At 38.7% G+C, this 18783-nt stretch overlaps 1 protein-coding gene across 10 annotated transcripts in view; it reads left to right on the top strand.

The window, feature by feature from the left end:
* The window catches only part of Bbx (BBX high mobility group box domain containing), a 242051-nt gene extending 224449 nt beyond the window's left edge, over positions 1–17602 (top strand). For all 10 annotated transcript variants that reach the window (XM_013116881.3, XM_040750714.1, XM_040750720.1 and 7 more), the window contains 3 exons: positions 5805–5999; positions 8250–8433; positions 11702–17602. In XM_013116881.3, coding sequence (XP_012972335.1) covers positions 5805–5999; positions 8250–8433; positions 11702–11789 — 467 coding nt within the window. In that variant the 3' untranslated portion in view covers positions 11790–17602. The remainder of the gene's footprint in view (positions 1–5804; positions 6000–8249; positions 8434–11701) is intronic.
* Positions 17603–18783: the final 1181 nt, after the last annotated feature.

An 18783-nucleotide genomic window follows, 5' to 3' on the forward strand; every position in this document is an offset into this window, starting at 1 on the left:
TGATTCGATAATCAAACTGTTTTAATAGTAACAGTATTTAAGTAAGTCACATCTGCTTTTGTCATTTTACGTTTTCTAAAATTCCAGCATGGCAATTGCTTTCTGACCCATTATTTCCCATTCACGACTTAAATGGAATACTATTTTAGCCTAAGCGCAGGCTAAATAGAATATGAATTATACTATTCCCCACATTAAATCCTAATATTCCCTAACTGAAACTTCTCTTCTTGTGCATTTTAAAAATATCTTCTATACAAATTTCCTAATGGTAAGGCACTAATGAACTGTCAGAGCAATCTCAAGGTGTCTGAGCTCATGTTACTCATCATGTTACTCATGTTACTTGAAATGATGTTGTCTTAAATAAGTTTTGACCTACAGAAGTGCATGTATAGAGTGAAGTGGAAAACTCACTTGCCATGAATTAGAAGATCCATGTTCTCAGACCTGCCACTAATTAGCACTTTGTCTTAGGACAAACTGCTTTACCTCACTATAATTTACTCTATATTTGTACAGAACACATATGAAATTCATGTGCAGGGCATGGGAATGGCATACGTGGTAATGCATAAGCTTTAAGTTCCATGTCCCTCTTTTTGTTGTTGTTTTTGTTTGTTTTGTTCTTGTTTTTCCAGGCAAGTTTCTCTCTGTGTAGCCTTGCCTGTCCTGAAACTCACTCTGTAGACCAGGCTGACCTCGAACTCACAGACCATATCCCTTATAACACATGACAACTTTTCTCTGGTGTCTTATGGGTTCTGTGATACTAGAAGCAACATACCCGCAGCTCTAATATACTGTCTTGTGTGAAGATAGAAAAGGCAATCAACTTTGAGTATGCTGTGCAGTCCCCAGAGTTTACTAGAAGTAGAATTGTTACTGATGACACTTAATTACTTATATATTAGTAATGTATATTGAATATAACTTTGGAGGCCATGCTCTGAAAGTGTGTTCCTTGTACTTACAATAGAGTGTAAATTCATTTTACATGATCAGTAAAACAGAAATCAATTTGAGCATCAGAAAATCACTAGTAATTTAAATGGACTTGTTTTGGTTATTTATTTTCATGCCATCCTTTGCTTGGTCAGGAGGGAACTTTGTAAACTATCCAGACCCTTATCCTTTCTTACACTCATGGCCATATCACTGCTTATTAAACTTTGCTTTGTAGGGTATAAATATATAAAGACATGGGATAAAACCATAGTACAGGGTACTTTTAGCATATATCAAAAAGAGGGGGAGATTGTTCATGACCTAAAATTGGCAAGATTTTTCTGGTCAACTGAGAAGACCTACCCTAGTCTTTCCATGGAATGTGGTGATTGAAGGTTTTTAATTCCACAACACAACAATGGCTTGATGTTAGTTAATACTTAGTGACACTTAGAGGGCTTTTCTTTTTTATTGTTATTATTAGATTTTGTTAGTAACCCCATTGAATTAAAGAGAGTTTTTCAGCCCCAAACACCTGATTTAAAAAAAAATTGAAAATCAACCAAACCTTAAAGAGAAAAGAATACTTAAACATTGTGATCATTACTATTCCATTTTTTCAGACAGATCTGTCAACTTTTAGCCCTCATTTGGTCCACTGTAATCCCAACATTTAGGAGACTAAGGAAGAAGGGTTGCCTTGAATTTTAGGGCAGCTTGAACTATATAATAAGTACCAAGTCAGCCAGGGTTGCATTGCAAAATCTCCATCAGAGTAGTTGTTTGCAACCATTGGTCTGTAGCTCCATCAAAGTCTCCCAGGACCATAGAGCTCCCAGATCTGGCTCCTTTACCTTTATTCCATTCTCTTTCCTTTAGTTAGTCAGTATCTGACTTGTTTTAGTTCATGGAAGACCAACCAAAGGCAATGAGATTTCAGATACAGACATAATGATTTCAATGCAACTTTGACTTTCCCAGTTGGAATGTAAATTCGTGATTCTAATAGCCTCTTGGGGTGCAGTCCAAGCACAGCACTACTTTCCCAAAGAATACTCTCCACATTTGGGGAGTAGTTTGGAAAACAAAGCGGTCTCTTACTGCCACAGTCCTAATGTGGCTCCAGGAGTGAGCTGGCATTATCACCCTCAGATGATGTACTTCACGTGTGCTATGGTTATTGTCGAGTGTGAAAACTAGGCCTGTGGACTTGTTCCGGTGTGCTTGAGTAATTTTGTGTGTTCAATTAAAAGCCCAAAGAGAAATGACTAATATGCTTCTGGATGTCAAAGCTTTTCTTTTCTCACATTTCTGTTTGTTTGAATAGGGGAATAGGGGCTTGATTTTTCTCCCTGAGCTGATTTATTTCATGCTCTATATGCCCTGCCTCTCACTTGTTTGCTTTGGGTTGGTGTGGGTGAGTACTATTTTGTCACAGACAACTATTTATTGACTTACCCTTACCTTCCTCAGTTCTTGGAGATTATCCCTAAGGCCTGACCCTTTGTGTAGACCAGGATACATGAATAGATTTTCTGGATTTAATCCCAGGTCAAAGCATGAGACAAAATCCCTAATTCTCTCCTCTATAACTCTCCAACATGGTCTAGGTCTTATTCCATACCTTTGTCAAGTGTGACGATCTGCAGGGCCCATGATTGCTTTTAGATCTGATAATAGGTTTAGATGAAACTTCTTCTAGGTAACCAGTATAACTTCACTCTGGGGCACTGAAACAGACTTTCCATGGGTGACATGAACTTCCCTTTCATCTAATCTGTAACTTGTTATTTCTTACCTTCTCCTAATAGGCTGACATCTACAATTGAGTGTTGCTGATGCCCTGTCTTTGACTTTGTCCTCCTGTCTGCCTGTGGACCGAATTCTCCTCCCATACCCGGTCCTTAAGTAGCCATGCCTTTGGTCTCTAAGGTGTCTCTACTGGGTCATCTGGAAGACACTTTAAAAACAGCAACTACTTAGTAGAATGTGATTTACTTCAAGGCTCATCATTGAAAACCAACAAAAACAATAATCCACAAGTGTCCTTCCCACTTGGAGCTGACTAAAAGATCTATTTTTTCCCTGATATAACCCTTATTGTTGACTATGTGGCAATATCATCCTTTTAGGTCAAAGTGTCATCTTTAGAGCTAATCTAGCCCAATTCACATCCCTAACACGGAGAAATCATGGTCTCACAGTTAGTAAACTGCAGTTCAAGAGAATCCTGGTGCCTTCAGGTGTAGTCTCTGGAAATCACATGACTTTTCACCAACTCCTTGGCCTATTTTTGTCATGGCTCTTTTCTCCATACAGTAAACTTTTCACCTTTGTAACTGTGCTTTGCCCTTCTTACCACAAGGTCTAGATTTTCTTTTCCAGATAGAAGTAGGAAAGTAAAATTGATGTGCTTTTGGGATGGCCCACTGGTAAAGCAGATATGATATTGGAGAGGTGAATAGAACTCCCTCTAGCTAGAGTGACAGGTGAGGGATCTGGATCAGAAAGCAACAAAGCTAAAGCAACAGAGACATTATTTGATGCTCATTTTAAATTCTAGTTTGGCTTCTTTAAACTTGTCTGAGGCTTTGAGTTTTAAGATTATACAGTAATTAAACTTCTTTGAGGTATTTCTAACCAAATTGTAGGTTTTTTTAAAGTTAGAACCTTTATTTTTATAAATGTTAAATATATAATACCACTGACTTACACTAAAAAGCGAAGTACCAATAGTCTGAGCCTGAGTGCCTAGCATCAAAACTATACCATCCTTAAACCTGGGACTTGATCTAAAATTATAAGAAGGCTATTTTTATTTAATAGTGGGTTCTGTACTTAAAGAGTGCTTAGAAACATTACTTAAGAGGTGTTTGGGGGGTATTGTTAAGTAAGTAATTGCTGCCTTAAGCCTGTGCCCACACAGGCATAATATTGCAATACTGAGATATTGATACAAGGGCAAAGAGAAGTCTATACTCTTATTTTGATGTAATTGGAGTGATTTTTCCCATGTGTGTGGAGTGTGAATAAACCTCTTCATTTCATATATCTAAGGCAAGGCACCATGATTTACACGACAAAATGTCTTAATAATTTGTAGTCTTCGTTTCACAATCTCTAAAACTCTACATTAAAAATGTCAGACAAACAGCATGTATGTTTCTCACACCTGGGATTATTCTTACAGAATTTTCCTCTTTATCTTGTTCTCTCTTTTTATACTGTATGTTTAGGGTTTTTTTTTTTTTTTCTTGGTTGGTTGGTTGGTTGGTTCTTCAAGACAGGGTTTCTCAGGGTAGCCTTGGCTGTCTTAGAACCCACTCTGTAGACCTGTCTGGTCTCAAACCCAGAGATCATCTGCCTGCTTCAATCTCCCGAGTGCTGGAATTAAAGGTATGCACTACCATAATTTAACAAAGTCGGTGCATACCCTCAGATCCATCATCCAATTTATCCTCTTTATTTGGTTTTCTTAGACTTTGTCATGTCAAATCTTCATTTCCTGACCTAGTCTTCCCTTCTCGTTGTCAGAAATGATTGCTATGCCTACTGTTAGGAGACTGGATGGCCATTAAAACTGATACAAAAATGCTTAACATTTTTCCTGTCCAAAAAGTTTTAGGCCAGCCACGGGCATTTAAAAAAAAAAGTCCCAACCATGAAATTATTGCTTTTATTTTTTTTAATCTATTTATCTATATGATGGGTGTTTACCTCCATGTGTGGGTATTCTACTTACATGTATGTCTGTGTATTACATGTGTGCCCAGTGCTCACCAAGGCCCAAAGACAGTATTGAATTTTTTTGAACTGATTACTGAGGGTTGTCATCTGTTACATGAGTGCTGGGAATCAAAACCAGGTCCTCCAGAAGAGCAGCCATTGAGCTTAAGTGCTGAATCATCTCTCTGGATGTCCCATAGTATTTTTACCTTTTAAGGTTTACTACACTAGTAACTACATGTTCCTTTTTTTTTTTTAATTTCAAAATAAGGAGATAGAAAGGAGGAATGCCTAAGGAAGTAAGGATATAAGACAAATATTCCCATGTAATCAAAACTAAAGAAAAAAGAAAGCTTTAGTGGCATGTACCTTCCTTACTCTCAATTTGGGAGTCATTGAGAATTCAGTCCTATGTTATTAAATGATTTATTGGTTTTGCAATTCAGTGCCAAAATGCAGTCTCCCCGTGAACTGTGCTTCATTCAATTACCTCATTAAGCATGTTCACTCTGTCCTAGAGTTTAGATTCCATTTGCATGCTGACTCTACCAATGTGTGTCCTATCCTCACTGGGAAATCAGTATGCATGAGAGAAGTTTAAACCTCACAGTTTTCTTTCCTGCCCATGATAGCCTGGTACTTAAAGGTAAATGTCACAGCTATAAATGTTCATTTAAAAATGAACTACTGTTAACACCCTGTCTAACTGAACTGGCTCAAAGGAACTCAGACAGGTACTCTGATCACACCCAGGACTTGTGATCTCTTAGGATACAGGTGAAAGGTTTGCATACATTAACACCTCTACCATATCCAAGCCTGCCAGATCCAGAGGTAGCTGACAGGGAAAGAGGGAGCTGGGAATACAGTTCAGTGGTGGAATGCTTGCTGGTCAGATGTGATATCCTGTCTATGTTACTTCACACCATAAAAGATGGATGAGGTGATGGATCTAAATCCTGTGCAAATCTGAGAAACATATAAGTATGAGTAAACAAATTGTGGGAATGTTTCTTTTTTTCTGTCAATGTTTTGAAAACTCTTGAGTGTAAATTCTCTATTCAGATGGGTCAGGTAGGTAGAAATGTCTTTTCCCGAATAGTGCTAATGCTTTGTGGTTTTTGTTTCAGCCATATTTCCAGAAGACAAAAACACCATGGAGCCTGCTTATAAGGTTAAAAATGCCCTATCCATTCACAACACTCCAGAGCCAGCAATGCAAGAACCTTTGGTGGGCAGCCAAAAGAGAAAAGCAAGGAAAACCAAGATCACACACCTTGTCAGGACTGCAGATGGCCGAGTATCACCAGCAGGAGGAACCCTGGGTAAGGAACGAGATCTTTAGGTCAAGGTAATGAGAGTCAGCAGATGTCCATCATAGCTGCATTGGCCAGCAAGTGATTATAAGCCAACTGCTGTTTCTCAATGAAAACCCTATCTATTCTACATCTTTTTACTGGCTTCCGCACATGTTCTATTTCATGCTCTAAAGCCATACATAGCTATTTCTCCAAATGTGGGTCTGAATTCCTAGAAAAGGAAGGCAACCTTTTGGAGTATTGGCCGCTTTTCCTCAGCATGCCCCGCCCTACCAAACAGTATTGATTAAGTAAATTCCAGGAGAGTCTAGATTTTTAAAGCTACTAGATGAGTCTGTACAACTTCATGGTGTTCTGTTCACGTCACTACAAACCAGATTATTAGATATTCAAAGCAGTGAATTAGGGAACCTGAAAATAATATTTTTAACACTTTCTGTAGGACTGATTCAAACCACTAGGGGAGCCTGAGAATATATCTGAAAACCTTGTTTTCTGGTCTAAGCAAACAGTAAAATTACCACTTCCTGTCTTAGCTTACAGTCGGTGTGTTTCTGGTAGTTTCAGAGTTTTCTGAAAGCTCAAGGTAAAGGGTAGGATGGTGAATATCTCCTGAAAATCTTGGGGTACCCTGCTAGCTCCAAATAGTGATTGATCTAAGTTGCCTCCTGACAGGTCTAGATTCCATTTGATCTGATTTGAATTAATATCAGTGTTTGGAAGATGAATTTGCTTACTGAGTTAGAGGGCAGAGGCTGGAGAGATGGCTCAGTGGTTAAAACCACCTATTGCTTTTCCAGAGCTCCTGGATTCAATTCTCAGCACACATATGGTGGCTCACAACTGTCTGTAACTCCAGTTCATGGGGACCCAATACCCTCATACAGATATACATGCAGGCAAAACACCAGTGCACATAAAACAAAAATAAATAAAATTTTAAAAAGAGAGGACAATTGTAGATGTTGCACTTTTCTGTGTTTTTTATTTTTAAATAATTGTTAGAACCATAAGGCAGACTATAACTCTTAGTTTTAGTTGTATAGCAGAAGTGAAACTTTGAAGTGGTGGAATTTTGTGCCTGAATGGGAGGTCAGAGTGAACTAACTTCTCAGTGTTGGTCCAAGTCCTTCATGTCTTTACTTTCTAATCTATATTCTGATATGTGACTTTTATTTTTCTTTATTATTAGTTAGCTACTATTAATTAGCTTATGTTTTGTTGTATAAAATAGTAGGTGCATAATGACATTTTTATTCATGTATATAATGTGTTTTAGTCATATTCAGCTCCCATTACTCTATCTCGAACCCCAACTGGTTCCCTTCCCCAAATGGTCTTTTTGCTTTTTGTGTGTAACTTTCATTTTATAGATTGTTATACCCTTGTTCATTTATGTCCTTATTCATTCTCATTTGTAGGAAAAAAGAGAAATTTTAGAAGATTCTCTTTCTTTACATAGAAAAACACCATGCCACTTTTATGTCCTAATTATAACAGTCCTATCTTTTATCAGTTGTTTTCCTTTTTTTTTTTTTTTTTTTTTTTGGTTTTACGAGATAGGGTTCCTCTGTATTGTTTTGGAGGCTATCAGTCTAGCCCAGCCTCGAACTCACAGAGATCCACCTGCCTCTGCCTCCCGAGTGCTGGGATTAAAGGTGTGCACCACCACCGCCTGGCCTTTTATCAGTTGTTTTCTATATTTAAATATTATTTAAAATTCTGTCTCTCCTACAATGTTTACATAATAAAAAGGTGTTCTTTTTTTTTAATGGGTCCTTTGTCTCCATCCCATTAGGTCTTTTGAACAAAGTCACAATATGGGAGCTCAGCAAGACTGATTATTGTTTAGTCCATTTTACTTGTTAGAATTACTTTAGACTCTGAGCCCACATTATTGTGATGGTCTATGTTATGGCTTCTCGAGAAGTGCATACCCATTTCAGAAGTCTGTTGGGTTTTTTTTTTCGATCACAGCTCATTTTCTTCCTTCTCACCACAACACTGAACAATTCTTCTTTGTGAATAACACACCTTTTCTTCTGTCAGGTTTAGGGCAGAGTCCACAGTTTGAAGTTGCCATTGAGCTTAATGAAAGTCCTTTGTTGCCTTGGAGGAAGACTCTCTGTAAGCTTTGTTACTAGGAGGGTAGCAGACATGGACAGGAAAGATAGCTCTCCACACTGCCTGGCACAGTGCTTCCTTAGTACCCTTCTGGGAGTGATCCTCCTATGATGGATTTCTCTTTTGTTTCAGATGACAAACCAAAGGAGCAACTGCAGAGGAGTCTCCCTAAAGTAACCGAGGCATACTGCAGTGATGATTGCTCACACAATACGGTTGAGGAGCCCCGGAGCAATACTCCAGAAATGCCTGCTGTGTCTGCATTCTTTAGTCTCGCTGCACTGGCTGAGGTTGCAGCCATGGAGAATGTGCACAGGTGAGTGGTCAAACATGAGTTGAGGAAGCAGTGTGGAAATCAACCAACCGTTGTAGAAGTGATTGGCATTTACACACAATGGTCTGGGTTTTGTACTGAATTCAAGGGCACCGGTATTTACATGAGTTGTTGCAAAGTGTAAGATGGCAACCAAGTATTTTATCTTGAATATTGTGATATCCTATGGCTAAACTTTATTTCTATGACATTCCTGTGAGTTGAGAAGCAATATTATCTAAACATTTTGGAGTCAAATCTTGAAGCAGAGGTGTGAGGGTAGAACAATACAGCATGATAATTACCTCTCACTTCAAGCATTTGTTTTGTATAAATTGAGAGTCAAAAAACAAAACAAAAAAAAAAGGCTCTATTTGTTAATTTTCTATCGCTGTGATAAAACTCCATGACCAAAACAACTTCTCCAAGCTGAGTTCTAGAAGGCAGGGTTTATTTGGGCTTACAGTTCAAGAGGGATAAGAATCCATCATGGTGGGAGTCATGGCAACAAGCAGCAGGTATGATGGCAGGAGCAGGCAGCTGACAGTTCCATCTCAACCATGAGCACAAAGTAGAGAGAGGAAATAGGAAACCCTTCCTGAGGCGCATACTTCTTCCAGTCAGGCTTCATCTCTCCAAGGTCCTACAGCCTCCCCAAACAGCACCACTCCCTGGGAACCAAGTGCTCAAATGTCTGAGCCTGGGAGGACATTTTCCACTTCAACCACTACAATGGCACTCATCTTATGGAGATGTTATGTGTATGACATCTCAGTCCTAAGGATGGTGTTGGAAGCTGTGATGATGCCCCCTGTCAAAACACTGGGTGCAAGGACCATCTTGACATGTGACTCATGGTAGACAGAAGCCCATTAATTTCTTCAACTCTATGATATGCACCTCAGTTTCCTCACCTTATATTGAACATGTGATATCCCAAAGAATCAAAAGTTGTAAGGATCTGACCAGATCATGGCCATGAGAAGTGCTTGAACTCAGTGAAGTCCCATAGAGATCACATGAAGTTCTAAGTTTATGATTGGATCTTCTGTTACTTAGTGGGAAAGAAAGAAGGGCTTTTTGTAAACCCAGGTGTTTGATTTTTTTGTTGTTGTTGTTGTTGTTCAAAGTGGATTACCCACTGAAAAGTAACTTTATTAGACTTTCATTCAAATACAAAAGCATTGAAATCCCAGGTAGAGCTTCATGCTCCTTTTACCTCCAAGTAAACCTGAAGGCCCCCGGTGGCAGCTCTGTCTGCTCCTGGCCCTTTAGTTGTCTATTGAGGTACTCCCTCACAGCAGCCTCCAGATGTCTCCAGGAAGTCAGATTGCTTCTCACTTGTGCCCTGCAGCTCCCCACTGGGGAGTGAGAGTTGACAGACACTGCTGGAAGATCTGCTAAGCCTGTGAGAGAAAGGATGCTTCTCCACTTGCGCCTCAGTGAGAATCATAATGAATGGCTCAGAAAAGGCCACAGTCACCTGACTACTGCTAGCATTCTCTTCTGTATACAGCTGTGGTTGCATCATTGTCCTGTCATGTGCAACAGCAGAAAACTCAAACTAGCCTTTCCAGTCTCAGCAAACCTGCCTCTGCCCTGCGCAGCCTTGCTATGCACTCATGGAAATGCTGGGCTCCCTTACAGCCAGGCCATACTGTGTTATTCCCCTCCCAGACACCCTGCTGCTGGAGCTTGCATGCCTCATGCAACTATGTGCATACCTTCCTGAGACCAGCTGCAAGTTTGGTTGTCATTCAAAACATCTGGTGATGTTTTGAAAACAGAACATCAGTCTTATCCCTTGTATTCCACCTTAGGTGGCTCCTCTTCTAGGCATAGAAAATACTACATGTAAGACTTTTCTATAACTTCCCATTAGAAAGAAACACCGTCAACTTCTAAAATTATTATACCGCTGGCCAAACGCCAGTGCTCTTTCACTTTTCCTTTCCTACTACTTCCAAAAATTCTTTTCCATCTTTAAATATAATCAACCATAAAAATTACAAACTAGCATTTTAAATCCATTTTTCTTGCGGAAAGAGATGAATATATTGGACAGTTAGTACAGCATGAATGAACAAAGTAATAGAAATTTGTTCTTAGTATGTTTTCTTTTTCTAAAATCCTTAATGTCTTGTATTCTTCAAGTGTTCTATAGATCAGTATTAGTTTCTTTTCTGGACATTAAGAGAAATGTGGATATAATTATGAAGCAGGTATTTGCTGCTTTTGTTTATTGAAAGTGTATTGGAAGGTGGGACCTGTGGAAACGCTGCTGTCACTGTTTTCAGTACAGTGACAGTGTAGGCCAGGCCAGGGACAGCCTGAATGTGCTTGTCTGGGCATGTCAGACTTACTGGTTCACCCTGGCTTCCTGGATGAGAAACTTGTCTGAAATTGCCAAATATTCTGAATAGTGTTTTCATAACCATGAACCCTGTTTTTTACTACTAAACCTACAAATTGTGAAAACTCAGCACAGATTCGATCCAAATAATGGAAGTTTCCATGAATTCTCAGTTCTGTCAGGAACTGTACCTCTGTATACTGATTTTGACCCAAGTAGTGGGCTGGATGTTCTTTCCATTTAAAATTCAGTGTCACTGCTAAGTTTCGTCACTGAGAGTCTCCCCATGTGCCTGTGAGACATCATGGAAGGTTCGCACTGCCTCTTTCCCTTGTTTTTTTTTTTTTTTTTTTGTTCTTTTTGTTGTTCAGTGTGAGTCTGTCTTCAGTGGAACTTAAGTTTTAAATTAGGTGTATTACCTATCTTAAGAAGTGAGCCTGAAAAAAAAAAAGAAGTGAGCCTGAGATCACAGATCAAAATAGGGGAGTTTCCTCTGTGGGCACAATGAGTACAGAAAAGTGTCCTTCAAAATCTCCATGCATTAAGAAGAAGATGTTCTCACAGAACATCACTCTTGGCTGAAAGTTTTCCATGTCTTAAAGTTGCTCAACTCTGGGTATTTCAGGTTTTTATTTCTAGAGTAGAAGGCCTTAGCTTTGAATGGTAACAAGAAAATATATTGTTAGGGTTAATGGGGGCAAGCAGGGAGGGGGGAGGTGTGGTGGATAACTTCAGAAAAGAAAGAAAAGGAAAGGGAAAGAACAAAGTAAAATTTTAAAGACAAAACCAGTTTTAATTAAATGACTAAGTAGCAATTAATTACTGTTGAGTGAGACAGTGAAACATTCTTATCACCCTCCTTGCTTGTCTCAGATTATATACTCTCAATAAGTGACTTTTTCCCCTTTTGTTTTACAGAGGTCAGAGGTCAACTCCGCTCACCCATGATGGACAGCCAAAAGAAATGCCACAGGCTCCTGTACTTATTTCTTGTGCTGACCAGTGAAGCACCCTTTAATTGTAAAACATTGTGCTTTACCTACTACCCTAGCCTTGTCTTTACCAGGGATGCTAGCGAGTCCATGTGGTGGGAAGTGCAGACTGCAGACAAGTGCTTGTTGCCCCATACAGCCCAGAATCACTTGAAGCAGAACTTAGCATTCTGAGCTCATTTGTTGTTTCAGAAGCCGCAGTTTTTGAGGGCAGTGTTACTGCGTGATACTGAGCAAAAGCAAAGTGATTTGAACCTTTGCTTTGCATGGAAGGAAGGCTTTTGACAGTGACCAGTGGTAACTTGGTAAAAGACTGCCTTTACTGTAGCTCATCCAGCATCTCTTTTACCAACCAGAGTGTGAAACTAGTTTCATATATTACCTAGTTATTCTTTCAAAACAAACAAAAACCCTGACGCACTGCACTAGTTATTATTAGATATTCTTAGTCTTTTGTACATGAAGATTTAAGTTCTAAGATGGTTTATATAATAGGTTATACCTACATTTATATTGTAGAATAAATATTAAAAAGCCTGTACCAGAGACTCCCAAGCAGCATGGACAGGCAGACGTACCATTGTTAGCGGTGTATGCTCGGCCTTGTGGTCCATATATTCTGCACTTTTATATTTGCCACCAGAATGGTAGTGGTAGTTTGCTGAGAGAGAGACAGAGAGAGAGAGAGAGAGAGAGAGAGAGAGAGAGAGAGAGAGAGAGAGAGAGAGAGAGAGAGAGAGAGAGAGAGAGGAGAGATTTTGAGATTGAGAAAGAGACTATTACAATTCTTACAATCTGAATTTTTTTCTTAGCCTTGAGTGACCAAGAAGAATTTGCTTGGGGCAAATTGTGGCAAATATTTTCCCAGACAGGGGAAGCATCCTGCAGATTACAGATTACTGATGTTTTCATGCCTTGAGGATTCTTTTATTTTTACACAGGGGTCTAAGTGACCAATGGATCGTTCATACAAACAAACAAAAAAAAAAAGACAAAAATATTCAGAAGTGACCTTAGTATTACTCCATTATTCTAAACACATTGAAGATGCTCACTTCATATGGACTTGGAGCTTCAGACCTTTTACATTCATCACAGACAGACTGGACGGGTTGCGATTGCTATGCACGGCCTAATAGGCACTGCAGGTTTTAGGAGCCATTTGGAGTTTGTGTTGTTAAGGAGGTATTGAGTAAACGAGAGGGGAGGTGTCTGAAGTGCGCCTCTCAGTCAGATCCACCTACAAGTTTCTGTTTCCTTTTCATGTTTTGTTGCTTTTAAGCATAAAACCAACCATATGCCAGTGCCAAGTGGATTAACTGGCTTACAACATTCAACATATTGACTTAACCACCTGACGTTCACAGTGTCTTGTTTCCTAGCAACAGATGCAAAGTGATACATCAAAATTAATCTGAGGCTACAGATTTTACAGGGTATTTGTTCCATAGCACAAAGTATTTCCCCACTCTTGCATTACAGCACAAACTACCAAATTTTAATTTTTGGATCCCAGCAATAATTTTTAACAGTTTTCAAACTGGTGGAGTTTTGATAGTGCTAGCTGGAATTTGAAGCTTTTGAATTAGATCTCTAAGTGGTGACAGTTTACATGGTTTTATCTAGCTTTCTTATTTATACTTGACTGAATTGTAATGATTTTTTTTCTAATTGTAATTTGACCTAATAGCCATATAAAATGACTCTATTAATACTATCTAGGTCTAGCTTCTCATGGTTGTAGATATTACTTCAGTTCCGGTGCTGGAAAATATGTACAACAATACTAACAGAATTGAAAAAGTAGAGGTTTGTTTTGTTTTGTTGTTATTTTTCCAAAGCAGGTAGGGAGGGCAGCAGAGTATTAAAATTGTGTCCTCAAAAGTTCATGTTCATTGTGGGGATGGAGGAAGCAGGAGTAGTAAAAGGTAAATCAGTAGGTATAGCTTAACCCCATTCACATAGAAATAAATCAAGTGAACAGCCCCAGATTTTAGCATACTATTTTTACTATGATAACTGTTTTCATAATATTTTCTAAATTTCAAAACAAAAAAAGTGAATGTTTGGAAATTGCTGGGTCCTGATGTTGGTGGCTGTTGGAGTTTTGGACCACTTGCTAGCATTGATTTAAAATGATAATTAGCTAAAACCCAAAAAATTAGTAACAAAAGTAGAAAACCAACAATTGCATTGGTGCAGAACATGCATCTTGACAATGGTACTAACTTGTTATTCTCTAGAGTACATTAGACTAGATCTATTTTTGCCAGAGCACTCTCCTTCAGTCCTCCGAGTACATTTCAATAGGGTTCCTTAAGAGATTGCTGTATATTCCTGAGACCTTTTTTAAAAAAGAAGCAAATAAGAGATGACTTTTCTACATGGTTAATATCTTACCTGGTCTGCTTCCTGAACCCCAGTGGCTTTTCCTTTAGGCAGGGTGGGAATGGGAGGGACTTACTGGATATGACTGTTTTCGGATACTTTAAAAACAAACCTTTTTGTAGAAATGCTTAATTTTTAAGCGGTTAGGCACTGAGAGTAGCAGAAATCCTGCAAAGCTTTATAGTTCTTCTGAGTGAGGTCTTAATTTCAGTAGCTGTGCTTCTTATGCCCCGAATCTGCTGGAAAGGGGTGTTGGTATTTTCAGGTAACATTTGTTAGCACAAATCCTTCAGTCCGTTATATTGTAGTCCACTGCATTAGCATTGTCATCCTCATTTCATTTCTCTCCTTCTGGAAACTGGTATTTCTCTTTTGCTCTGATCTGTACTTATAATCTGCCAGCAAGCACCATCTACACTAACATTTGTCTCAGCATCCTCAAGAAAACAAGTCGTTGCACCTTATGTATATCTCAAGCAAACCAAAATACATTGTTCTTCTGCTTTGTTATATTCTAAATTGTTGTAGCATATCTTTCTGAAACCACTTTGCATTTAGTTGAAATTGTCAGTATTTATACTTTTAACCGTAATTTCTGGATTCAAACCTGTATATAAATCTTCTTTTGAAAGTTGTCCTTGCCCTTCTCTACAGTGCTGGAGTGGAGGTTCTGTCTCAGGTGCAGACAAAGGACTCTTCCAGTGTGCGTTAGCCTTTTATTTATTTTAGTTATTCTGGTATTTCCAATGTAATTTTGAAGTGTCGAGAGTATATTATAGTAACTAAAACTTCAGCTCTTAAGCTGAGTGAAAGAAAAAATACTGTAAGACATCCTTGAAGTTTTGTTTGTTTGGGCACTGTAAATGAGAAAAAGGGAAAGGAAAAAAAAAAAAAAAACATCCCACAGCCACATTGGAAACCACAGGTTCTTGTCCCTAAATTAGGTTAGTCTCAGATTGTGGATCAAAACTCGTAATTCATCAACCCCCTCGTGAGTGATCTTGTCATTCTGGCAGTTTCCCACAGTGTCAGAAACTATTTAATTTTATCAGATGTTGTCCAGAAGTCATGCTGAAATAATTCCCATATTATCATTGTTATTCTACTTCCCGCCTTTACAATTACTAGAGAAAAATGATGTCAACACTGTATGTGGAAAGGAGCATCTGAACCTGTCTGGGGTTGGAATCCAACGTGTTGATTCCCTATTGTTTGCTTCCTAAGTTAAAAAAAAAAATGTGTTTGCACTCTGCAGTCTTTGGCTCCGTGTACGGAAGTGTTTGCACCCATGTAAAATCTCAAGCAAATTATAAATGGCTCTGGAACAGGCATTAGCTGAAAACTGAATGACGTGTTTTGTTTATAGGGTGGGGTGGGGAATACTACATAGCTTGTTCCAAGCTTGGCATTTGATGTTAATGTGAAGCAGTGGGACCATGCTGCCTGCTAAACTACTGTACGCGTCCTGAGTGTTCTGAAGACCAGCAGCTGGAAGCTGGAGGACAGCAGCCATTCAACAAAGGAGAAGCACCACCCATGGTTCCTGGGGGAAGCCTGGGGTCCCCGCTTGTAAGGGAAGTGTTGGGGTGTAGATGATGCTGTTGAGATTCACCTTTGATTGCACTGTTCCACAGAGTCCTCAGATAAGGCCAATCCTCATGGGCTACCTCGGCTTCCAAAGTTAATTTCAGTAAGTCTGTCTTTCGAGTCTACCTTCAGTGCCATGATTTTCCACTGCAGTGTTTTGACTTACCAAACCAACTTTTCCAGAGAGATCAACGTCTTGCTGAAATGAGCAGTAGGAGCAAGTGCTTATCACATTTGACCTGCTAAAGTGTTTGGAGTGACTGCTAGGTGGAAATTGAATTTAGCTTCTCCCCACACATCCTTGTTCTGCACTTTATGCAAAGTGTACTAATTGTTAATTAGATGTTGTTTCTGTTTATACAGGCATTCCCAAAGAGTTAGACTGGACTTGGTTTTATTTGAGTTTGGGGATTGTTAAAGTCTTACTTAGATTAACAACATGTGTATAATGAAAACAGAAGCATCTGTGTAGTTCATGGAACCATGGATCTGGTGAAGCGTCAGGGTTTGATGGACTATTTTGCTTGTGTTTGGAAGTGATAGCTACGTTCATTATACTCCATGCTGAAGAACTGTCCTTTTCAGTGGGGACATTATTACCTTCTTACGTTTCAGAACAAAGAAGTAACAGAAGTAAATGACATACATTTGACTTCTTTGTATATCTGCATCTATCTGTGCTACCCTTCCCTCCAAATATATAAATATACATTATGGGGGAGGAGTTTCCTCTTTTGACCAAATTTTATCTGTGGTGGTGTGATTTTTGCTGATAAAGTCACAGGAGGAACTTTGTAGTTAAAAGTTCTGTGGCCACTGTTTTGTTTTGCTTTGGTTTTTTGTTTCTTTGATTTTTTTTTTCTTGGCAGACAGTGGTCAAACTGATCATGCCTTCAAATTGATTTTCATGCACAGAATTAGTTGTTGTGAACATTACTACTACTTCCAAAGATTTTTCTGAGAACTTGGGCCCAAACTGGTGACTGAGTAACAAGGATCTGATTGAATGCCTCCAAACCCACCCACAACACGGATCTTACCTCACAAGCTCTAACCTAAATCATAGAGACACTCATGTTCCACGGAGTGTCACTGACTTCTCTGTTGCTCGCCAGAAGGTGTTTGCTCTTGTCTCCTGACTCCTCATGTTAGTGCCTCGGCTCTTGGAGCAGTAGAACCTAGGGTCGGGAAGGCTGGGGACCTTGAGCTTAGTGATTGCTCAGCCACATTTTCATGTCATTAGCACTAAGCAAGCCTCTGGCTCTCAGGAATTTGTCAGAACATTGATAAAACTCCTGAGATTCCATGTACCAGGTTATAAACTGGTTCTCATAGGTTTGAATTGCTTATTTACATGTCATAAATAAACCATCGCTTCGTTTGACCCCGGTCTTAAAAGTCTGTTGACAGTTTCAGCATGACCTATTCGCTCATTTATTTTATTTTTATTTTTATTTTATTTTGCTTTGGAAATTGGCTTGGTTCTCTTTAGAGTTGGTGTAAACATGCCATGTAATAAATGATTTCCAGTTAATGGTACAACAGAATTATTGCTTTCTTAGATGTATGTGTAGTAAAAGTCAATATACACATTTATATAATTTCTTCAAAATCTTATACCTAATTTGATATTTCTAAAAATTGCACATGTAAATCATGTGTATAACATGCTAAAGTACTTTAACTGTGATCTTAAAACTGAATAAAAATATTTAATAAAAATTTGAAATATTTTAAAGATATTATTCAAATACATTTCTTTATGTTCACACTACCAACCTTAGAATATGTGCCTTCGGTGTACTATGTCCACTAAAAACAGTAGAGAAAACAATAAAGGATTCTTCAACTATTTCAGAATATTGGTTAATGGTTTCCCCTTCCACTGTGTTCACCTGAGACTGACCACTGTGTTAGGAGCATTGGTTGCTCTCCCCTAATACGAAGGGGAGTCCAGTGGAAGAAAGAAGATTCACTTCAGGCTACCAGTTGGGATGAAAGCTTTTAGGGGAGCTAGACATACTCTTTTCTTGGGTTGTAATAAAAGTATGTAAGTTACATCATGTAAGGCAGTGGCCACCCTTAAAAGTTCAGACCTCAAGCTGAATAGGTGGAATGTTCATAAACCTCATCTTATTTTAAAAGTCCTTTGTAGCTGGATGTGGTGGTACTCACCTTTATTTCAGCACTTGGGAAGGCAAAAGCAGACAGTCTAACTTTGAGGCCCCGTCCCAACCAGTCAGGGCTATGTGATGAGACCCTGTCTCAAATACAAAATCCCAAACAAAAAAAAGACCTCTGGAAACTATATGTATTATCAACATAGGTGTGTAATAACATATCTGATCCCAAAGTTCTGAACCATCATCTATTTACCATTGGGTTTTGAACCTCTGAATCCCTTAATGAAGGTGGTTGTGTGACTACCTACCATTGCTTTTGGGATAGAAAATGTTGGTGTGGTGCCTTTAAATGTACATTAAGTGCTCGTTATTCCATGTCCAAATTGGCATGCTTCTTGAGTATATTCAAAGGATGCTGAGGGGCCACACATGGTTGCATACAATGTTATTACTGCACTCAGGCAGGAAAAGTGAGAATTTCAGGGTAGCTTGATATTGTGTAATATTCTAAAATTAAGTTGTTATGAGAGATTTGATGATATAAAAACTCTACATGGGTTAAATTCCTATCTGTTCATACTTTGGTATGTAAAATGTTTTCTGTACAGCTACCTAATGAATTACCAAAGTCACTCCATACTTCCTCCCCGTTACTGAGAATAAAATCAGGAAAGGGAGGCTGGTGAAAGAGGGGCTCCTTGCTAAAGATACAAATTCTGTTAGAAAAAAGTGACAGTGTATGCATATGTGTAATTATACAGTGTTATATGTATCAATACTGTTGCATCCTTTTAAATAGAATGTGAAATCTCTTGCAAGGAAGGAAGTTATTAACAGTTAAGTAAGGTAAAACCAATATGACTGACTTCATATACACTGAAAAGATGCTAGAAGAAAAATTATCACAATT

This window comes from Mesocricetus auratus, unplaced genomic scaffold (assembly GCF_017639785.1).
Source record: "Mesocricetus auratus isolate SY011 unplaced genomic scaffold, BCM_Maur_2.0 Super-Scaffold_100008, whole genome shotgun sequence".
In the NCBI taxonomy this organism is placed as follows: domain Eukaryota; kingdom Metazoa; phylum Chordata; class Mammalia; order Rodentia; family Cricetidae; genus Mesocricetus; species Mesocricetus auratus.